At 44.5% G+C, this 24,174-nt stretch overlaps 1 protein-coding gene across 3 annotated transcripts in view; it reads right to left on the bottom strand.

The window, feature by feature from the left end:
* The window catches only part of PLCL2 (phospholipase C like 2), a 158,761-nt gene that overhangs the window by 51,777 nt on the left and 82,810 nt on the right, over positions 1-24,174 (bottom strand). For all 3 annotated transcript variants that reach the window (XM_053929866.2, XM_053929865.2, XM_053929867.1), the window contains 2 exons: positions 12,108-14,594; positions 9,327-9,530 (listed from right to left, as the gene is read on the bottom strand). In XM_053929866.2, coding sequence (XP_053785841.1) covers positions 9,327-9,530; positions 12,108-14,594 — 2,691 coding nt within the window. The remainder of the gene's footprint in view (positions 1-9,326; positions 9,531-12,107; positions 14,595-24,174) is intronic.

Below are 24,174 nucleotides of genomic sequence, written 5' to 3'. Positions count from 1 at the left end.
TCCGGGAAGTCTGGCTTTATGAAAATCCAGAGGATGGGTGCGGCGGGGAGGGGATGCTGTAGTCTGGGTGGCTACGGCAGTAGCAGTAGCAGGGGTGTACTGAGGGTGGGGTAAAACTATTTTTCCCACACATGTTGCAGTATTTTAGAAACCATTTTGCCTTGGGGGCTTTCCACCTATGCAAACAGTGGGTTTCAGAGCCTGGGTGAGGAGCAGCTATCTCATAAAAACAAAGACACTTCTCAGATTTAAAGGTCAAATTAGATTTTGATTCAGGTTTCCACTAAAAACGACAGGCTTGAAAGTAAGGCTAGGTAGGTCAAGGAGAGACGACTTTCTCAATGATTTCGACAAATGAAGAAGCAGCCCTGGAGCTTTCACCACCCTGGGTGGAGAAGATTGCCTACCACCTCCCACCTCCCACCTCCCAGGGGTTTGCATCTCAGGCAGGAGGAGGGAAGAGCAGGGGAGAAAAAGCTGGAAGGCCACCTCTGGCTGAGTGATTAGACATGGAGCTGGGAACTTCCCCTATGGCATGGACTAAACTCAAGGTGCAGGGGAGGGAGCGGGGAGGACAGTGAGCTTTAATAAGGACACACAAGACTTCTGCACCCATTCCCCTCTGTGCTCTCAGTGGCCGCTTTGTAGAGGAGCAGAGGGAAGAAAGTCTGAGGGATGGAGCATTTCCCCTAAAAAGCGGAACGTCTACAGTCCAAATACAATGAATCAAGTTTACCAAACTGAATTAAAATTTAGGAATACCCACCTCCCCCTAAGAGAGAGAGAGGAAAGCTACATTTTCTTCGCCATCTGAAGTTCAGTGTGAATTCGGAACTCAAACTCTGCCACAGGGACACAAGGTGATGAGGGGCTGAATTAGGGCGATGGCCACAGAAATGGAGGGGCAGCCAGTACCCGCCTCGTCTGCTCAATCAAAGCCTGTTCACTCCAAGGCCAACAGGGACAAAGAGTGAGTAAACCAGGGTGAGGAAGCGAAACGCCTCCTCACAGCTTTCCTCCTCACAGCTTTCGAAAGCCACCGGTGCATATCATGGCTGCCCGAAAGAACGGTGTATATTGTTCATGGAGAAAATACTGAATTTTAAAGATGCATATGGTCCCCTTTTCTAAAGTTTCCTTTAGGGGCCCTTGAGACAAAGAAGAACTTAGCAAATAACTCATGGAGGTACCCTTAGCCCCTGCAGAAACAGAAACAAAATATTCAATACTTGTCATCAGGAGGAGAATATATCAAAAACAAACACTGAAGGAAGCATACAAGAACAAAATCCACGTCCAATGTGGAGTTTGATGGAAATACAGGAAGTAATTCCTCTGCTCTTGGGAAGGAAGAGACACGACTACGGTACTTCAGAGATCTTCTCTCAGCAAAGATGGAGTAGTGTTCTTTGGCATAAAGCATAGCTTTAGAAAGAAGTTCCCTAACTTTTCTGGGGCTTTAGATTTCAGATATATTTTATATTTTATACATATGGGCTACCAGATTCAAGGAAATAAAGTGTTTGAAAAATCAGCAAGCTTGTTCCACCCCTTTAAAAAGCAATAGAAAAGCTCTAACCTGAGAAGTAAAACAGGAGAGACCCCACCAAGCACCTGGCCCCAAACCACGGCACCATACAGGTCCCCCCCAGGGCGGCCTTGGTTCAAACGCAAGCTGAAGTGACGCCAACAGCAGGCTCCCAAGTCCCACTTACCCACACAGCGCTGAGCTGTTATGCCCCAGCTCACTGAGAAATTCTACATCGGACTGTTAACATGTCAGGTGATACAGCGGCGTGCTTAGTACCATTTACCATTTCTTGTCGGAAGACACCATCTGACAACCCGGTTGAGGTTTTCGTCTCTGTCCTCCCAGAGGTCTTGGAACTGGGTGTCCAATTAAATCGATAAAACAGCTATATGATGACGTTTCTTTCAAGAGAATTGCCAGTCCCTAAAATGCCGCTCTTTCCTCAGCTGTTCATAATTAGTATCTGGTGGTGTGTGTGTGTAAGAATATTTCTAAATATGTGTTTCTCGCTGGTTTCTGTGGAGACGTGTACAACTAGAAAACTGGATCAGAAATGCTGTCTTATAATCACCGCTCTGGGCTCACCTCGAAGGACTATCTTCTAAAAGTTTACTGAGAGGCAGCCTGCTCTGATGATACAGGCGATGCTGTCATCGACTTTTGTTTTTTTAATCCTCACCCGAGGGCTCGCTCATTGATTTTAGAGAGGGGGTGAGGGAGAGCTAGGGAGAGGGAGAAACACTGATGTGAGAGAGAAACATTGATCGGTTGCCTCTCTTATGCACCCCGACTAGGGACCAAACCTGCAACCTAGGTGTGTGTCTTGACTGGGAATTGAACCCATGACGTTTTGGTTTATGGGATGACGTTCCAAGCAGCTGAGCCACATTGACCAGGACTCATCACATTTTTTTAATCATTTCTTCCCCCCTCTCATTGGCTTGGTAGCGGTTCTGGAGCGGCTCTGCTGTATGGTTTTGATGACTCCAGAGAAACTGCTTCTGGAAACATCATTGGGCAGACCTACCCTGTCACCGAATTAAGCTACCACCTTTGGTGTTCTGCTCTTCCCTCTGTGGCAGGACACATCCCCCTTTCCCTATCCATTTTATTTTTATTTTTTAGCTCAGTCTTACTCAAAGCATAATATTCTATCTGACCTTCCATTTTCTACTGAAGAGTTCCAAAAGTTGGGAAAGTTGACACCTCCAATTAAAAGAAGCGTTTAATGTCAGGTTCTGAGGCAGGAGAGTGATAAAAGGCATCACAAGGGAGACGGAGATCAATAGTAACCTCATCACAGGTCACCCTGGCTCGGCCCAGAGGGGCAGACTCCGGCAGTTACGGAGTGTGGTTTAATTCACTGCAACACGCAGTGGCAAGACAACACACACAAAACCACACCAACAGCGTAAAGAGTGTTCCTGTATTTCACGCCAACCACCAGCGTGCCTGTGTTTCATTTCCCACATTTGATTTAAAGAACCTTTTTCCGCCCTGACTGGTGTGGCTCAGTGGGTTGGGCATCATCCCGCAAATGGAAAGGTCACCAGTTCGATTCCCGGTCGGGGCACATGCCTGGGTTGCAGGCCAGGTCCCTGGTTAGTGGCGTGTGAGAGGCAACCGATCGATGATGTTTCTCTCACACATCCATGTTTCTCTCCTCTTTCTCCCTCCCTTCTCTCCCCTCTAAAAATGAATAAATAAAATATTTTTAAAAACTTGTTTCTATTTAAGGAATATTTAAAGTTATGAATTAGAAGAGACTACTTAGTAACTTATATAAGAAACATTCACAGAGAGCAAATAACATCCTCTTAGACAAAGCATCTTGTTCCTCTTAATGCTGAAAAAATACTGGTCTCCACTGGGGGAACGCATTGCCCAGAGAACAGACAAAGGAACTGCGATGATGAGAATGAATTCATGTACAATCTCTGAGCAGAGGGTGGCTGCCCAAGAATCCACCGCTGTGTAGATGGACAAGCAGACTGCCCGCAACTGAGGTGGGCCTCATTTCCTTTACTTTTCTTTCTTCCCTCCTTTTCGTTCCCTAAAACTGCATCTCCAATTTAATCACAGTGACTCAAGCGCATTCCATATTATATAAAAATTATTGCAAGATCAATAAGAGGAATCTAATGAACAAAATAAACTAACAAGCAAAATAGAACAAAAGACATGGAGACATGGACAGACTGACAGAGGCCAGGGGGAGGGGGAAGGAGGAGGGTACAGGGGGTGAAACAGGGACAACTGTAATAGAATAATTATTAAAAATAAGAAAAACACTTTTTTCTTTAAAAAAACCTCACTGTGATAAGGTCACTTAGCATGAGCTCTACCCTCTAACCAGTTTTCATCACACGGCACATTAGTTTGACTGCAGGCACCTCGCTGTTCGCAGGCCTCTGGAGTCTATTCATCTGCCTGCTGATTAATGACTCCCTAGCCCTCCCCCAGCCTCTGGCAACTGCCATTCCAGTCTTTGACTTTATGAATTTGACTATTTTAAGAAGCTTAAATAAGCAGAATCAAGCAGCACTTGTTTTTCTCTGTCTGACTTATTTCACTTAGAGAAGAGTACTCAACGTCCAATGAAAAAGCTTTCACGGTGAACTTTCTTTTTGTGTTGCACTTCACAAGATATTTACATTTCCAATGTCTTCTCTCTATACATGAAAAGTATTGACCCCTTGGTCTCTCTGATAGTAGAGATCTTGTAAGCATTTAAAAAATTTAACTCTAAGGCGGACAGTAAATCTGAAACTAATAAACAAAGGTAGTTAGAGCTGAAGTACTGTTCTCGTCAACCTTAGAAGGGTGGTAAAAATCGCTTCAGCTTAAAAAGATGGGGATTAGACACTGACACTGACGGGAGAGGGGGATATAGTACTGAAATGCCAGTGCAGAGCCCTTCTTAAGGGCATTACGTATCATAATGCCCATCCAGTTATTCACTAGAACCTTTTATTTTTTTCAATTTTTCAATTATTTTATTGTTGTTCAATTACAGTTGTCTGCATTTTCTCCCCATCCCTCCACCCCACCCCAGCCGAACCCACCTCCCTCCCCCGCCTCCACCCTCCCCCTTGATTTTGCCCATGTGTCCTTTATAGTAGCTCCTGTAAACCCCTCTCCCCACTGTCCCCTCCCCACTCCCCTCTGGCTATTGTTAGATTGTTCTTAACTTCAATGTCTCTGGTTATATTTTGTTCAAAGAAATCTGATTATAAGTACTTGAACATATTTTTTGTATTTATTATTGCCTCAGAAAACAGAAGACTTTAATATTTTACTTAAAATTTATGTAAATGTACTTGAATGCATCCACTGTTTACAACCAAATACAAGAGATTCTAGTGAATCTCTTAAACTCAGTTTACATAATCATTCTTTTCTCCCACCAGCCTTTAGTTATATGAGAGAACACATCTTGCTATTTGATTGTAAACAGTGGATGCGTTCAAGTTAATTTATATAAATTTTAAGTAAAATATTAAATTCTTCTGTTTTCTGAGGCAATAATAAATACAAAAAAATATGTTCAAGTACTTCTAATCAGATTTCTTTGAGCAGAATTTGATCTACTATTAATTACAGTCTTCCTTATTTTAAGCTCATTGAATCTGCCTTTTCATATAAACTAAAGTATGCGTAATGAATTATCTTTCACCTTCGGGGGAGCAGGAGTGAGAGACAAAGTACCTATGACTTCAAGAGCGCCACACAAACAACTTCAGATTTCTGTTATCGACGATATCTGGGCTTTATTGGTATACTGATCATTCACCTACTCAGCACACACGGCTAATTTTCCTGATCTGGAGTGTAGAAAATACAATGGACAGAGAGACTACCTGAGGTAACCCTGGTTCTGCCCTTAATCTGATGTACCACAAGGTTTCCGTTTTCTCATCTGCGAACCAAAGGTGCTCAACAGGTGTTCTGAGTTCTCCTTCACTGCAACCTGCTTAGAGTCCCCAGTGTCTACTGCTAAGCATGACTTTTTACTGCTCAGGCATGTGCAAGAAGTTCCATGGTCCAAACTTGGATTTCCCAAGACATCTTCTTCCCATTTCTGAGTATGTTTCGCCCTGTGAAGTCAGCTTGCAACAGCCTCTTTCTTATCTTACCTGTTGAAATCTGACTCATTCTTAAAGGTCTAGCTCAAAAACCTTAAAATCTTCTTAATCTCTAAACCTGACATTTGCATTCTCTCCCATATACATCCAAATAATTTGCTTACACATTTTAATATCTATTTGTCAATCAATCAATCAATCAATCGTCTATCATCTTACTATCTAAGGATACTCTCCATCCCATCTATTGACTTGTAAACTCCTCAAGGGAAGCAAAGTCTTATTTGTCTGACAACACATGGTCACTCCCACTCTCCATACCAGTCCAGTCCCTATTTTCAACCCCCCTCCCCAATCTGTGCCGTCTAAGAAAGTGTCTGTACTTCTCCTCTTCTCTCTTCCTGAGTGGCTTTGACAGCTGCCTTACTGACCTAGGTCCCAGGTCCAAACCTCATCACTTCTGGGACCCAAGAAGATATCACAAATTGTCCGGTAAAATGACAATTGGGGCAGTTTTGAAGATCTCTTTGTTGGCGGTAATCACAGAAGCCATCAGAACAATTGAGGGGCCACAGGCATGGTGACCACACAACTAATTATCTAAAGAGATACTTGTAAGAGTTGGAGGGAGAATATTAATAATTATGCTGGGACAGCAGGTGTATAGGCAGGGTCCATCCCGGGAAAACCGGGACACGTGGCCTGCTAGGCTTGGGCATTCTCTTCTAGTCTCCACGCAGGCTTACACGTTCCCTTCTTCATCATCATCTCCTTCACCCCATCCTCTTTTCTCACTGACACGGGCATATTTCTGGTATGCTAGTCTATTAGTAGTAAGAGCTTAGGCACCGAGGAGTCGTCACAGTCTTGACAGCATTAGTCCACGTCGGTACACCCTGAGGAGAGAGCACAGTGCTGTCCACCCTGGAGGCTGAGCTCAGCAGTGCAGGCCGGCCGTGACCGGAGTTCTGCAGGGTCTTTGCTAAACCACCCTTCTCATTTGGAGTCTTCAAATTATAGATGGGCATAGACGGGAAGTCAACGAAATGAAATGAGATCTTACTTCTAAGGTTAATTTTGGATTAAGTTCAACAAAACATTACAAAAATTGAAGAGCTATCTTAAAAGTTACAGGCTGTGCAGAACCGCAGCACATTTCCCATCGATGTTTAACCTTTGTCACAAGGTGAGAGACCATTAGGTCACTAAAAAAGGACGGTAAAATGTCGTAAGAGTTGTAATATTGCTGTAGCAAAATTACAATTTCTAAAATTCAAATAATTTGCATTAATTCTAAGTATTTACAGCTCGATTTATCAGCTGGAATTAAAAACAGAACAAATCGATAAAGGTAGGGGCAGAATTCAGCACAGCTATTTTGATTAAACACCATGTAAGAGTAGTTCCACAATTTAAAACATGTAAATAGGTGAATACATTCTGTCTTATCACTTCTACAACAAACACATCGTCAAAATAAGAGTCACACAGTAAGTGTTATCATCTGCCAGCCCAGGATGAGGAAGAAGTGGGAACCCAAGGATCACCGAGTGATTCCATGCCCAGTATTGTGCTGGGAGCCCTACGTGGGTGGTAATGGGACAAGGGTTAGTCCCTGGTCCCCTGAGAACCTGGCCACGATCACCCTCCTGCTCTGGGTCAGCTCTCAGTCCATGAACCAGGTCCTAGGTGCTGGCCCTTGTCCCGTCTGTCCTGTTGCCACCTACGCAGGGTACCACCACTGCACTAGCAGGGAGCTGTTGTTAGAAACGTTTCCATGGAGGATGGTCACCACGTGACTGCCACAGCCATCAGTGAAATCCCTGAGGGGAATAGTCACATTAGATTCTGGTCTGTGAAATAGGTCTGTAAAACGTCTAATGAATTTATCTGTGGCTTAACCTTAAAAGGCATTCACACATACCAGCTAGCTGCTTTGGCTTCGTCTCATAAACCTTATAGAGTGGGGAAGTAGCTGGGTGGCCTGGGTCACAGCATAGAAGAGCTCCTCAATCTCCCCCACATTCACCTTTTGTGCCTGTATTTCCATGTCCCCTGACAAGGGTCTCGGCACCAGCTTTTTGTGTGGATGTCCCTCCCAGCTGCCCCCATTTCCTTCTGGTAGAAGGGGTGCTCTCTGAGGACAGGGGCCCAGCGTGGTGTTTGTCAGGGACATCTGCCCCTGGCCTGCCTTCCTCCTGCAGGTTGACTGACACTCTCCAGTTCACCTGCAGTGTCCCATGTCCAGGTCTTTATAGCTCTTACGTGACCATGAACTCTAAGCTGGAAATAGCAGGGATAAAAAACATCTGCTACAAAGCGTGGCTGCTGTGCAGGAAACTATGAAAAAGATCAAATGCCACTGTCTTAAGGTATGAGCTGATATGCTATTTAAAACATTCCATTCGTCTGGCTTATACTTCCCAGAAGTGAAGAAAATCAAGAACAAAAGGTCTTCGGAAATGGTGTTTTTGGATATAGTATCCCGTGGTCAAGTCAATTTGTGAAATAGGGCACACTATGTCCACCACCCTCCTGGGAACTTGCTGTGCCTGCAAATGAAAGGCCCTGAGAAGCCTTGCAATGAAGATGTCTGGGTAATTTCATTCAAACCAGTATTTCCCCAAATTACTTCAGCATGCAACCTTTTCTCCATGTGACATTTACGAACATCCTAAGAAACCAAGGTTCCTCCGAACGCAGTGTGGGAAATGCTGACCTAAAGTGTTTTGTCCTTTCCCTTGAACTGCATAAATCCCTCCAAACTGCAGCTTTCAGGCCAATTAATAAAACACGTAAAAATATTTTTGTTAAAGTATGTGACACCAGTGTTGTTTTGGTTTGGATCACGGCAGCCCGCATCAGAAGCAGCCCAGTGTTCTGTGGGGTTGGCCTGTGCCGTTGGTGTGGAGGAGGGGAGGCCTCTTAACCCGGAGCACCCTGAATGGTGGACATTGACAGGCTGGCGCGTCCAACACCAACCTTCTCCTTGACAGGCTAGACAGTAACTGCCAGCACACATGAGTTCTGAGAGCTTCAACTACACTGTGAGCTTGAAATGGGCATGGCTCACCCACTAAATTCTTCTCCCTTACAGTTATGATAAGTCAAAAAGTACACTGAGAGCAGGATGTGATTAAAACACGAGATATGCGGTAAGTGCAAATATGTAATATTCCAGGTCTCCTCAGGATACCTCCCTCCTGTTAAGCTGATTACAATTACAGGTGTCTCAGAGCACCTGCTGTTGCGCAGAATGGAGTTACGTGATGGAAGTGCCGGCCCCTCATGGCACTTAAGATGTATTTTTTTAAACGTTAAGTTTCTCATCATTACCAGTTTGAAAAATAAAAACAAAACAAAATGAGTGAATCAATGGCTGGCTGCAGGGGAAGATTAAAAAAAAAACACAACTCTTTACTATACCTATGTGGAAAACAGTGTATCCTTTAGAAATCTATTCATATATAGCTCCTGAAGAGCAAGCTATTATTCACTCCAACTGAGGCAAGAGTCTCTGAATCCTGCTTTCTAAAACAACACTAACGTCTTTCAAATCCCACAAGGTCAGGAGAATCATTTTTCCAACATAGGTAAATGACGCATGAAATAGGAAAGCACTCCTTCGCCAGAGTTCTTCATTATGTCTGCTGTGTTGCCTGAGATACCTCTGTCACCTGGGCTACAAAGAAGCACAAAAATCTACTCACCGTGTCGTAAGTTGTGACGATCTTCTTCAGGACCTCAGGCACGATGCCCTGCAACTCCATGGTGGGATACGGCTCGCTGAGATTCAGGACCACCAGGGGTGTGTTTTCGGGCCCCAGGAAGCGGGGGGACACCGCCAACATGCACTGCATGAGGTTGGCCACGGAGGAGAGGCCGCACAGCTCCTTGAATGAGGCCACCGCGTTCTGTGCAATGGAAAGGAAGGAGGCACTGTCACTAACCAGGCGTCGGAATTGCTCGTGGATGTCACACTGGACATACTTGGTCATGATGGAACTGACCAAGCAGCCATCAGTTCCACGACACGGTTAACCGTCGTCAACCGAGCACGACGGTTGTCGGCATTGCCATGATGGAACCGGCTAACGATTACTTCATCCTGTGAAAATGGGCTCCTTCCCAAAGTAAATGCGCTTATGGGTATTTGTGGTTCCAGTTTATCAAAATTACACAAAACGTAAACACGTTAAATTCTTCCCGAGGGCCAAGCCTCTTTTCAGATCAAAGTTCAGAGCAGTAATGAGCAAACAAAAAGAATGGCTCCTCTGCAGTCACAAAAATGTAGAGATTAAGAAAAGAATGAAATCAGGCTTAAAATAAGTATCATGGAGGCCATCCATCCAAAAAGCAAAGAGTATTTGTGAGGTAGGAACTCGAATCTCTCTCACCTGTGTATACCTGCTGGCTCCCAATCTAAAGGAACTTTGAGGATGCTGCAGTTCATAGCCAGGTCTGCCCGGTGGGGGACCCTGATTACCCAAGGAACATCCCATATCAGCACCTCCACAGACTTCAGTGCTTTCCCCCGCCTTCTTTTTCCCTAATCACCACAGGTATGCCACGAAAACATCCATTAAACCAGACACTTCAACATTGTACAATGCCCTGAGCTGGCATCCTCTGAGCAGTTACCAAGTGCAAGGCGACAGGAGGCCTACTTTGCCACATCACCTCATTCGATCCCCTCCACAACCCACGTGTGGGTGAGCACACCGAGCCTCAGCTACAGCCGCTGGCCGTTCATTGTCCAAGGCCACACAGTGGGTAAGTGCAGGACTCAAGATTTTACCTGAAATCTGTTGATGTTGAGGCTGAGGCTTGCCAAGCCCTGTGCCTCCTGCTCTCAAATTCCCCGGTTCTGGGAAATGAGCAGCACTTTCGTTTTAAATTTAAACATGTCATTTTTACTAATATCGTTTTAAGCATGGATAGCGAACTGTAGGGCATTTGGCTCAAAGGCACTTCGGTGTTGGCTGCGTATAAGAATAAATCACGACTGTCCTATCCGGAATGCAGCCTCTCCACCACTCTGTCGCACCTCCCCGTTTATTTCCTTCACAGACTCGCTCGCTTGCACCTGCTTATGGTCTGTTTCCCCTCCCACAGCCCACCCCCAGCTAAGGTCATCTGTGTGTTCTTTGCTGCGCCCTCATAGCCCAGCCTGCCTGCGCAAGGTGCTCATTGAACATCACCACGGACAGACGGCTCCCCGGGCTCAGAGCATGTGGTTCTGGAACGGTGATGCTCTGGCCGGTCCTCGGGGGATTCTGGGTCACACGCAAAGCAGCAGCCGTGGGGCTGGGGACAATGTGGCTTGCTCAGAGCTGAGGGTTAACCAAGCCATTCTCACCCTCAGAAATGGGGAAAAGCCCTTCGTGTTTCTGGTATGCTTTACTTTGAAAGAAAGAGAATAAAATTTCTCTATTGTGGGAAGGTGTTTAATGAGGCATCCATGGAACTGGTGAAACCACTATTACAAGAAGAGTGGTGAAATATATTGAATTTTCTGAGTCAGATCTCACTGGCCAGTGGCATTCTTCTTGTAATAGTTATATACAGGGTGGGACAAACATAGATTCACAGTAGTTTGTGTGGAAAATACTACAATGATTAATAAATAATAATACCAGAAGAACTTGTTTCATGTACTCGCAACTGTAAACCTACGTTTGCCTCACCCTGTATACGCTCACATGTAAACATATAATCAGCTAACATATTACATGTATTTATCTAATAAACACACACTGAGCAGCTGTCATGCACATGGACCTTCTCACCCTGGGATGGGCAGGGGCTGGCATCCCCGGGAGGGGGCCCTTGCTGCCCACTTCTGTGTCCCTCCTGCGCCCTAGTAGACTGCCAGACATGTGCACCACCCTTCATTACATACACAATTCCTAGCTGATTGCTGTTAGCCATTCCAGGGTTCAGTGGTAATCATTAGACGTCTAATAGATACACGTCCCACGTGTCTTTCACTTAAACAATTAAACAGCTGTCCTCTAAAATCAAGAGAGGGTCAAAATGCAAACACATTGGCTTATGTAAATGCTTGCTGCTTCCCCAGCAGATCAGCTCCATGAGAAAGGACTGGGACAGGTCCCTTTGGCTTTGATAGGTCATCGGTTTGTGTTCCAGCTAAGGAATACTCAGAAAACCCAGAGATCCCCATGTACCCTACTAGAAAAAATGGGGGTGCTGCTGAGCATTAACTAACGGGGACTAAGATGTGACATGTGAGACCGGTTTACTCTAGTACGCTGTCAGTGTCCTCAATTCCAGCTACGGTTTTGGAAATTTAAATGATAGAAGAATGAAACTAGTGGTAAACATTCTAGTAACCAAGTGGAATTTACAAATAATGTAACAATCAAATATACTACTGTTTAAAAAAAAACAACCCTCCAATATATTCATGAACAACACCCATGCACTAAGAAGGACAACCGCTGAGTAAATACTTAAATGCTGGAACGTACCTGCATGTTCTCCCTCAGGTCTGTGGCATCCCGGATAGGGGGCTGGGCGTTCTTAAACACCTCGTCTACAGTTTTAATCCACAGTGTTCTCAAAGATGCGTACTCCCTGGACTTCTTCCCTTTCCTCACAGAAAGGCCCCTTTTATGAGGTTTGCCTCCTCCTCTCCGGTTAGTGATAGCCACGTGGACGAACAAAGAGGCGTGTGCAAGGACCTCTCCAGTCAGCGACTGCAGGGGGACGTGGCGGTAGCCCGTCTGTAAACATTCAAAGGGAATCGTGTACTGGCCGATAAACTCGTCCCCGATGTAGTCATCGTCTAGGACTACAAATCGCACCATGGCCAGCTCTGGGAGGTTGATCTGAAATTCAAAGCTTTCATCAAAAATAGGAGCATCTCCATTCTGGTGCACTGTTTTCGTCCTTTGTTCTGCACAGTCCGCAGGGATTCCGTGAATTTCCACGTAGACGTAAGGATCCACCACGTCACCTTTGGCACCTGACCCCTTGGGTTTGGGAAAGTTCTGCCCGCTGATGATTTTGATGTGAAGGAGCTGAGGTGAGACCCCTGGCACGGAGTCTTTCGTGTTGGCGCTGAAGAAAGAGACTTCCTCCCTCATGATGGCAGGCCGGAGGACATAGCCACAGTTCCCATTCTGCCTGAACCAGCCAATGTTCAGGTCCATCATCAGCCCTGGCGTCTGAAAGTTCATGGCTACGATCTGACATCCACATTTCCAAAAATCTTGAGGGTTCATGTTACTGGAGTCGATCCTCATGGGGCTGGGAAAAACCCTAGCGAGGAAACGTTTGTTGTAGTTTACGAAGTCCCCCGGATTTTCATTGGCGTATTTGCTGGCGAGCACTTCGTTAAAAGAACAGACTTCCCAGTACTTCTGAGCCTGAAAGGACACCTGAAATTCTTTGAACTGAACCGACTTACAGATGCTTACCAGTTCAGACAGCTCTTTGCAGAGCTGAAATCGCTTCACAGGCACATTGTTGGGCTGCTCCACATTCTCTTTGCCCATCCTCTGAGACATTTCTGCTCCTTCGTCTTCGTCAGTGACGTCTCCTTCTACTCCAGAGCAGTTGGAGGACAGCTTCTTTGCTTTAATGAGTATCTTCCCCTTCAGGACATCTGGGGATGGTAGATAGGATTCCTCAACGTTGGGGCATGTTGTATAGAGCTTGTCTCCTAAAATTTTCTTCATGTGTTGAACCATTACCTTCTGTTGCTTAATAGAACAGTGGTTTTCTAAACATAAGATCAGCGGATACTCTGAAGCGAAGAATGCATACTTGTTGATAATGTCAATGACACTGCGGAAGACTATCTGAGAGGTCATGGTGTGGCCTGTGTAAATGACAGGTTCGTTGTCTGGCCCATCCCACACATCTAATTCAACACTCCGGCAACCCATCTTAAGAGCGCGAATGTATCCTGTGATATCAGAGGGACCTCGGAACTGATCCTCTATTAAGTACGTATTATGAGATGAGTTTATAAAGTAATGAGACAAAGGCTGCTTCATATCCTGACAGACCTTCTTATGTTCGGGGTCAAATATATAACAGTCAGGTGACATAAGGTAATTAGTGAACCCGTCTATGGAGAGCCAGCCCTTTTCCCGGCCCTCTTTGGATGGCTCATATTTGTGAATAATTTCAAGGCTTATTTCCTCATTTATATGTGCCACTCCCTGCTCTGCCTCAAGAAACATCATAAGGTCCTTGGTATCAAGGAACTCTTTATTGCTTGAAAACTGAACTAAAAGGAAATAGATTTCAGGTCTAGTACAAAGCTCGTGGAAAACCTCAACAAACTCTTCCTTTGTGACTTCGGTCCCAGACTTGTCCTTGGATTTGTGCAATTCTTTGAACTTAAGCTCAATTTTGCTAGTTTTTAAGCCAGGGTTGAGGTTTCTGATAGACTGCACTGCATTACACAGAGTGATGTGTCCAACATTATCTACATCGATTTCACTAAACATTTGTGAAACCCAAGAAGTCCTCATGTTGTCTTGGCTACTTTCTAACATATCGAGGGTATGCTTTCCATAAGATATTAGGTACCGCAGTCCCGTAACCCAGATGTTCGCAACATCTGCAGAGTTGGCAACCAAGTCAAGTGATTCATAATTCTCTCCATAGATGACTGAAAACGCACAATCTTCCGATATCTGGTCAGAAATGCCATTGCTGCGAAATATGTCCGTATTCTTTCCTGTTCTCACTTCCTTGATGGATTTAATATCAATCTTGGCTTTCTCAGAATCCTTCTTGGATGGTTCCCACCTCAGGCTCTGCATGTCGGCATCCAGTAAAAAATACCGGTGGTAAATTCTAGAGTTGGAGCGAACCTTTTTGAGTTCGGAACCCTCGACCATCGAGTTGATACAATCACTCGCACTGCTGATCTTCTTCTCTGTGGGCATGCTGCTGAAGGACACTGTCTTCTTCCGCTCTCTTTTCTGTTTTGTACCATCCTGGGAGAAAAAGAAATAGTGTGTTAGAATAATGTCAACGGAGATTTCTGTGTTCAAGACTAGGTATAAATATTTAATTTCCTTGAGGAAAAAAAAATCATACTATCGGGATTTCCTATCCCATGTCCAATGATGAATGATACTCATTCATTCTAAAGCTTAGAAGCGGCCTTGGTGTTTCAGCCTAATACAAACAGAGAAGAAATCATTACTGAATAATTGCAATCCATGGGCGCCAAGAAACACAATTTCAGTAACACCCAATCACATCCTGAAGAGAGAGCCAGCTACATAATTTTCAGGCCTCGGGGAAAAATGCAGATGCAGGATTCCTTGTTCAAAAATTACTAAGAATTTCGAGGGTGACAGAAGAGCACTAAGCCACGTGCAGGGCCCTTCTGAGTGGGGGGGGTCAGGGGGCTGTGCAGTTGCACAGGCCATATGCCCATGAAACAGGCCCCGCTTGTGCATACCTTTCCTACACAAGTGTTCCTACACGTACCTTTCCTACACGGTTGTCCCTAGACCACTTGCCTCAGAATCACTTGGATTACCTGGTTAAAATACAGATTCCCTACGCCCTGGTATCAGATCTCTAGGGGGCGCTCTCCAGGAACTGGCATTTTAGGCAACATTCTAGGTGATGGGAATGCAACTAAAGTCTGAAAACCACTTCAACTCGCTGAGACGCCTGGGCTGTTTCTGGCAACTACACATGCCTGATGACCAAAACCAGCCAAGTACGAACCATGTAATTCACAAGCAGACACTGGAATTCAAGCAGAATCCTGGCCCTTCCAAGTGTCATATTAGATTATTCCTGGTCCCGAATATGTCAGATCAACATGGGGTAAGTGCTGCAGTTGTGTTAAGTCTGGGTGGGAGGCCTAGACTACAATTACAGCTGGAGGTACTTCTAGAATTCCATGGTTGACTCACTAAAGCCTATTACCATGCACCAGGCGATGTCACCTAAGTATAAGTACTTCCACTGTTAACAGATTATTAGCAGTACCAAGTGAAAATGTTCAGGAAGCATCTGTTTCTAAGGAAGTTCACACCACCAGTAACACGGTCCTCAACTCTCCTCCACAACGTAACGAGCGCCCACCTTGCGGAGCTGACACCATACCTGCGTGTGGATGTAAGTCCTTTCATGTACCGATGCCTCTGTTATTTAAAGTAATTATTGCTCAAAGGACCTCAAAGCATCTTTCACAATCTTAGCCTCAAACGTGATATTGCCTTTCAGGAGCTGCACCAAGTTTGTGATAAGTTTTCAGAAATTCATTATATTCATAAATAAGGGAGATGGAGGTTGGGATTATATAACTTTCATGATGATAAAATGAAGAGCACAAAAAATATCACATGAAGGTAATTCTCATTTTCCTGCTCTGGAGAGAACCTATTTTGAATAAAATCTCTAAAACACAATTATGCTATTCTCTATATCTCAAATTTTAAAACCACTTTTATTGTGTGACTACCTATACTTCCAAAAGCAATGTGCAGAAGGTAATTAAACTTAAACTTTAAAACATATGGGTATCGTTTCCCGCAAAGTTTCAAAATGAACCATAGAGGCCTTTGCAATCTGGATGCCAAGATAAAACAAAAACGCCACAAGGCAGAGCGTTTCTGTACAACTGTATCCTCAGAACAGGAAAGCGTAAAAGACATAAAAACAGTGGTAATTGTATCCAGAAGATACATTGGACCATAGGTGCTCCAAACCCCTAAAGTGCAGAGTTTATTCTATCTACTCAAGTAAGTTGGCATGAAATCTGCAACCAGCCATGAATAACGGCATGAAACGAATGTACAAATTTCCCATTTTTCAGAATGAAGGCTGTCTTTATCTTTAAAAAGAAACACTTACCTTTAAAAAAGACAGCATACTAATTAAGGAAATTTTATAATCTTTATAAATTATACCCCAACGGTGTCACTAATAAAAATAAGTCACGAAGATAAATGGAGGTGCTGACCCATTGAAAATGTAGACAGCGTTTTTCAACATCGTAATCTCTCACTCTGTCACTTTGAACGTACTGACCTATATTCGACTACCTCTTACTAATTTATTACAAATGATATATTCCGAATGCACAGATGTCTCCGTTATCAAGAGGGAAAAAGCCAGACTGCAGAGCAGGCTGACAGCATACATACATGCTCCCGCACCCACACCTGTGGGACACTCCACAGCTTAAATGAACACCGTCCTTGTGGCTTCAAACACATTGCCTTCCTTTTCACAAGCCAGCCCCGGCAGTGACTGGTGACTTCAGACCAGCGAAGCAGACCCATGAACATGCCGGTCACCCTAGCACAGGCTACTGTAATGACAGCAGGGACTCCCCTTATCAGACCTTCCTGTCTCTTCTTCCCCTTCCATCCTGTCCTCTCCACAGCATGCTGCAGCCTGGATGGAAGGGTCTGCTCCTCCTTCCTCGCTAGCAGATAAAGCTATTAGGAAGTACTGAGAGAGGAGTGTGCATGCTTAGAAACCAAAGAGAGAACTCATCACTGGATGGACCGGAATCACTGGCTGGAAGCAACAGGTGCACGTGAAGGCAAGCTGGCCCTCCCCTGCCGAGAGGAAAGGAAGGAGAGCACAGAAGCAGTGGTGTGGGAGGAAAGGAGAGTTCAGGTTCAGGAGCAGGGGATCCAGGCCCTCAACCTGCCTGACTCCCAGAGTCTTCATCCCACTCCTGCTGACCTACCTGGCTTTCCCTTTTTCACCCAGCAGGGATCAGGTACTTACATAGGCTGAGCGGCTGGTCAGTACCAAAGCTGGAATCTATTTTCTATGTTGCCTCTTAATGTCAGTTTAAATCTAACAATGAAACGATCCAACTATATGTGCTATACATACTGTGTTTTCTGACTAAAAGAAAACCAAATGCATATAACTTACATGCATTAATCACCTAAAACCAAGAAAAATAACCTACGTTTCTGCTGAGATGGAGGTACCTCAAAATTCTGATAAAAATAATCTCAGGGCTGGCACTTATAATGTAAGTACCTGTCCCCTAAAGCTTCTCAGTGGTGAAAACAACAAAATGTGAACTTGGCCCATTGGTGTACTGATGCTACTCCATTAGCACTTCGTACCGTCAAGAGAAAAAACCCAAAGCCAAGGTCTAGTCTGGAAGAAAACCAGCTTCCAAAGGAACCTACCTCTGTCTCAACCCTGAAACTATGAATTCTAGATAAAGATAATCATACCATTTTGAACTGGAAAGAAGCTTAAAGATTCACTTATGCATTTAACCAACACTTATTTACAGAATAACAATTTTGTACCAGGAGCGATTTTAAGAAAGCAATGAACTAGAAAGAGGCTAAGCAAACTTACCACAGCAAATTCAAGAGAGTAGACATGTTTACAGAACTTACATTTAACATTAGAAATGGAAATAGCCACATCGAGCTCCATGGAGAAACATACATATTTCTAACAAGTCTGCCTACTTTCTTTAATGGAACCTTGTCTCTACATTTTAGCTATGAAAACGGCCACCTGGGACCGCCTTGGGGAGGTAGTAGCAATTCCGTAAGTGGGCGTGGGCAGTCCCATAAATCCCCATCCCAAAGGGAAGCAATAAAGAGGCGTGCGGCATGTCTTCTGTGGGCAACAAAGCAGGTGGCACTGATCCCAGCGATCGGCCTCATTCTGGAGCCGAGCGAACCTATGGGGGGGGAGGGGGCCTGTCTTATGATACACAGAGGGCTTGAGGTCCTGCTGGATGAGAATCACCTCCTGTGTCCTCCTGCATTTCTCTTGTATTTCAGAAGTGATTTGTTCCCATTTTCTGTGTGATTATCTCCCAGTGAGCACCATGAGAAAACGATGAGTCAACACACCCAGATTCAATCCACTGGCAGAATCAGTGAAGGAGCCTGGCAGTGATTCCGGTGTGGGGGTGGGGGACGTGACAGAATGGGGAGGGGGCCTAGCGTGAGAACACAGCGGCCGTTTCTCCTTCGGTTTTGTTTTGAGTCCAGTTATTTACTTTGATTTATAAACAGCACAAAGAAGAGTGTGAGATCTTTATGTTTGTTGAAGGGGGTCTAGGATCGAAGAAATGCTGGGTTAAAGAAATTTCTATCAACAAAACAAAACAGCCCAGAACCACATGAGGCCCATTAAAGAAGCACAGCAAGGCCTGACCTTTCTTCTGTGCAGTAACAACATCTCTGAACCGAAGGAGTGAGTCCTGCGGGGCACATCAGGGTTACCTTGCAAGGTCTCCACACGTCTCTAAAACCTTGATGTGCTCTCCAAGATGAGCAATAAGGAAAAAGAAAAGGATCTGGAGCAAAAGTGGTCACTCTGAAGGTCATTTTATAATATCTGATGAATGGAAAAAGAATAAAATGACTTTTAAAAAGCTAGGTATAGTCAAATGCTGCTTTCCACTCACGTGGAAGGTCCTTTATTGCAAATAACAGAAAGCTAATGGGTCTTTTCTTCCACGATGCCTTCTACTGGATTCCCAAAGCAAAGCCTGGCCCAAGTCCGGCAAGTAGTCTATGAGGGCACAGACCTGCTAGTGGCCGAGGAACCTACGGGAGACTTGAAAGTCGTGCATGAGTCAGGAGCCAAGTACAGTTCAGATGGGGGCTTACAATGCAGACAGAAGACGCCAAAGAAAACATCACTGCCACTCCAACGAGAAAAAGCCAGACTATCTATACAATTGTAGCTTTTTTTTGTACGCATCAGAGAACTGCGGTCCCCAGGCAACCAAGAGAGCTGATTCCAGAGTGATGAGCCCTTCTAAGGAAAGACAAACATAGAAACTATTTCATGTTTAGCAGAGCATGGGAGGAAGAGTCCATCTTGGAAGCAGGTGAGAAAAAATCAGCTGAAATGTTAAGGAATCCCTAAAGGCCAGTTGTGGACTAGTAGGTTAAGTGATCAGTTATCAGGTTAACTAATAGTTTAGAGTTAACTGGGTGCCCCAGACACAGGACGAGTTTGTCTCCACGGGTGCTCCGGAGAAAGACTGGGGGCAGAGCAGAAGAGAGCGCCCCTCCCTGGGCACCAGCACACAGCTGGTGACACTGTCACTGGGGACAGCGTGAAGTTCCACCTACTTCCCCAGCCATCCTCTCAGGGCAAGCAGAAGCCTGAGCCGCCAGGGCAAGGGCAGCAAGCTCTTTCTCCGAGTGCTACTGGGCAAAGGGTAGAAGAAAAATCCATCCACCTCTACAGCCCGGCATAGACTGACTGCCCCAGGGGGCAGAAGGACCTCTTGGACTCCAGAGCCTGTGCTAAAAAAAATCTGAGCTCTGCTACCACCAGGAAAGAGGCACAAAGCTGTCTCCTGCCCAGACTCACCACAGGCACAGGCAGAGGTTGGCCGCCTTGGGGAGCAGGGCAGGAATGCTAGGAAGGTCCCACCCCTGGGGCCCAGGCACAGAGCGCAGCCTAAGATTGAAACTAGACCAGGAGCACCAAGAAATCACCCGGACTCCACCGGAGGCCTAGCACCAAGTAGCAGGCAGTGTACCTGGGAGAGAGTAAGAGCGTGGAAGAGATGCGTTTCTGACCCAGGCACGCAGGTGAGCGCTGACGGCAGAGCGGGAACCATGAGTAAACCCTTCTGACAACACTCTGTCGGGGAAACGCTTTCTCCACTACTGGGATATTTACCTAAAGCGAATTTATATAAAACCATAATGTACCTCTGTGTCCAACATGAGCTGCAATAAAATTCATCGGTTTTCTCCAGTAATGAAAAACTTAATGGCGAGGACTGAGCTCCTATAAACTACACTGGCACTACTTCACATTCCAGTGAAAATATTGATGTAATGAATTTTAATTTATGATCTATAGTAACGGTCCTTAAGTGGCCCGCTTTAGTGTGAAAACTCAGTGTTTCTCAACTGTGTACACGGTAATTCCTATCCAGCACATCATAAAGCCTGCTGACTTCCTCTACTGCAGAGCTGTTTCACGATGTGGCTACATAATTTTAACTGTTAATAACTGGTAAATCAAACCAAATTTCAAGTGGTACGCAAGTCAAATCACATCATGTGAATCCTTAGCTACAAATATGATCAAGTCTAAGAGTAACTTCACGATCACAATTTTTCCCCCTCAACTGGCTCTTCAGTATTTCTGGACAGCTTAGGAAGAAGAGTTCATTTTTCTAATTTTTTGATCCTTATCTCTGTCATTGCTTGGCAGTGGGGGGAAATTATGGCAATTTGGGGGTAGTTGGGACGCGGAAAGACGCTTCCGCAGAGGTCTGTCCCTTGGGCCACCTCTGCCACAGAGAAGGGAGAACAGCAGCTCTTTCAGTCAGAAATGTCAGGATTTCCACAATTATTTAAGGAAAACTGCTTCACCAACAATTTATTATGCCATCACCTTGTTTATTATTTTCTTTCCATATTATTTTGTTGAGAAACTTCCTTCCTGGGGCCCTTTTTAAATCCAATGGCTTCTATTTGCATATGAAATTACCGTGTGCGTGTGTGGGAGGGGGACAATTAGGTAACAAAAGCAAAGGAAAAAAGCACAAAAGAATGAATCATACAAAAGGGAAATTCAGCTTTCTACAAAATATTCTTTTAAGTTCCAAGCCATTCATGAGCCTGTATTAGCCCAGCCTCAATGTTGTCTCCTCTCCAAACTCACACAGTATTTATAGTCTCCACCATATAATTTAACTCTGAATAACAGTCTTATTCAGTTCTCTCATTGTTGTATGTGGGCTCGCTTATCTCCTCAAGGAGAAAGTGAGCGTTCCGAGGGACCGGGCCATGTGCACGGGCTGGGCCGATGCTGCGGTCAGAACGGTAGCCACTTTTGAAGGGCTGGTAATTTCAATGAAGAGGGCAATCCAGCAAGCGGACATAACATTTGTAAATATGTATGAACTCAATACAGGAGCACTTCATATAAAATTAACATTAACAAACCTAAAGGGAGAAATAGAAAGCTATACAATAACAATAGGGGACTGTAATACCCCACTTCTGTCAATCCATAGGTTACCCAGACAGAAAGATCAATAAGGAAACACTGGCCTCAAAAGACACATTAAGCCAGATGGATGGAAGGATGGATGGATGGGGACCCAAAAGCAACAGAATACACATTCTGCTCCCGCGTGCACAAAACATTCTTCAAGGCGGATCGCATGTTAGGCCACAAAACAAGCCCTAACACATTTAAGACTGAAGTCATGCAAATCACCTTCTCCAACCGCAATCATACGGAACTAGAAATCAGTAACAAGAAGAAAATCAGAAAATTCACAAATGTGTAGAGACTAAACAACATGCTACCAAACAACCAATGGGTGAAAGACACAGAAAGAGAAATTAAAAAAATACCTTGAGACAAATGAAAATGGAAATACAACATACCCAAACGTACGGCATACAGCAGAAGCAATTTTCAGAAGGAAGCTCACAGCACTAAATGCCTACATTCAGAAACCAGAAAGCTCTCAAACAACCCAACTTTACATTTCAAGGAACCGGAGAGAGAAGAACAAACTAACCCCAAAGTCAGTAGATCAGAGTGAAAATGAATGACCTAGAATAAAAAGACAACAGAAAAGATCAAATTAAACTGAAAGTTGGTTCTTTTATAGATAAACAAAATAGACAAACCTTAACTAGAATCCCCAAGAAAAAAAGGAGAGAGGACTCAAATAAATAAAATAAAAAATGTTATTTATTGAAGGGGGAGACGTTACAACCGATACCAGAGCAATACAAAGGAAGGGTCTGCGGGGCATTGGTGTTAATTCTTCCTCAGATATTTGGGGGAATTCACCAGTGAAGTCATCTGCTTCTGGGCTTTTTTCTCTTTTGGGAGGTTTCCACAATTTTAAGGGGCTTGTTTTTTTTAAATGAAGTGCTTTTTGTATACTGATCACATGATCCTATTGTTGAGTATGCCTCTGAGACATGTTTATTTATTTATATGTTAAATGCATGTGCTAACAACGAACACATTCTATATGCTGGAAAACATTCAAAAAATTAAACTGAAAATCTATTATTTTCCTCCAGACATACCCAACTTGGAAACTATTGCTCTAACCCATGAGCCCCTTGCTCAATGCCACAGCCTGCAGGGGTGTCCAACTTTCAGCATCTCTGTGCCACACTGGAAGAAGAGTTGTATTGACATTGTGACACGTAATCACAAAAAAATCTCATAATGTTTTAAGTAAATTTATGATTTTGTGTCGGGCCGCATTCATAGCCGTCATGAGCTACATGTGGCCCACAGGTCAGACACCCCTGGAGAGGGTTTTGGAGGCCCCTCTGCTGCCTTGCAGCCCTCAGCCATAAAACCTTTCAGGCCTTCTCTGAAGGTTCCTAGTCTCCAACTCACAGGGGTGGTCCCAGCTGGGGTGGGTGCGGCATGCCTTCCAGACAAGCTTTTGGACAGGTCCCTCAAGTTCCCCAACCCCAGTGAATCTGTCCTCTGCTGCTCATTCCACTTGGTGCCCAGGAAGAAGCAATAGCAAGTGCAAATACCCTGAGGCTCCGGTGAACTTGATTACTCAGATGCTGAAAGGAGACTAGGGTGGCTGTAGAGCAGGTAGCTAGGGAAGCTGGAAGGGGATGAAATCACACAGGGAGAGTGAGAGGCTAGATCCTGCAAAATCTTAAAGGTATCTTTAATTGTTTGGACTTAATTCAGTGGGTAACTGCTTGATGGAGAGTGTCATGGTCTGATTTACCTTTTTAAACCAGTGCCAAGTGGAGAGTGAATTAAACAGAATAAGAGTGGAGGAGCGAGGTAGTTTAGAGACAAACTGCCATAGTATCCCAGATATAGGAGGGTGGTAGCTGGGACCTTGGTGGTTAACAACAGAGGTGGATCACTTCAAGATAATTCAAATGTTAGAGCTGGCAATATTTGCTCATGGACTGGATACAAATCACGGGAAAAATGGAAGAATCTAAGATAACTGCCAAGTTCCTAGATTGATTAAATGGTGCACAATGATGCCATTTATTTAGATGGGGGAGATTAAGGAATAGCTTTTTGAGGTGGGGAAGAAATCAGGAGTTTTGTTTTGAACATGGCAAGTTTCAGATGCATCCAGATGTCCAAGTGGAGATGTCAAGTAGGCAGTTTAATCTATGAACCTAGAAATCAGGAGAGAGGTCAAGCCTATAGATACAAATTTGGAAGCCATAGCACTTTGGTAGCTCATAGAAAGGAGAGAGAAAAGAGAAGGTAGTCTTGAATCTGGTGCATTCCAGTATTTTAGGTTGGCTAGAAAAAGAGGGATCATCAAGAGGCAAGAAAGCTGAAGCCAAAGACGTGATGTGAGTCCAGAGGACTGTGGTGTTACAGCGGCCAAGAGTGAAGTGTTCAAGTAAGAACAGAGTAGCCAGCAATGCTTCTGGGAGCTCAGGACAGAAGAGTGAGGTATGCCTAGTATTAGCATAGCCTCGCCAGCTTTCTTATAGTTGCTATTTTTATGATACATCTTTTCGCATCTTTTTGTTTCCAACCTATTTGTATTTTCAAACCAAAAGTGTAGACAGCATATAGTTGGGTCTTTTTTTTTTAAAT

The sequence above is a fragment of the Desmodus rotundus genome, chromosome 8 (assembly GCF_022682495.2).
Source record: "Desmodus rotundus isolate HL8 chromosome 8, HLdesRot8A.1, whole genome shotgun sequence".
Taxonomy (NCBI): domain Eukaryota; kingdom Metazoa; phylum Chordata; class Mammalia; order Chiroptera; family Phyllostomidae; genus Desmodus; species Desmodus rotundus.
Note: the sequence above shows the minus strand (reverse complement) of the source record. Positions and strands in the feature narration are given on the sequence as shown.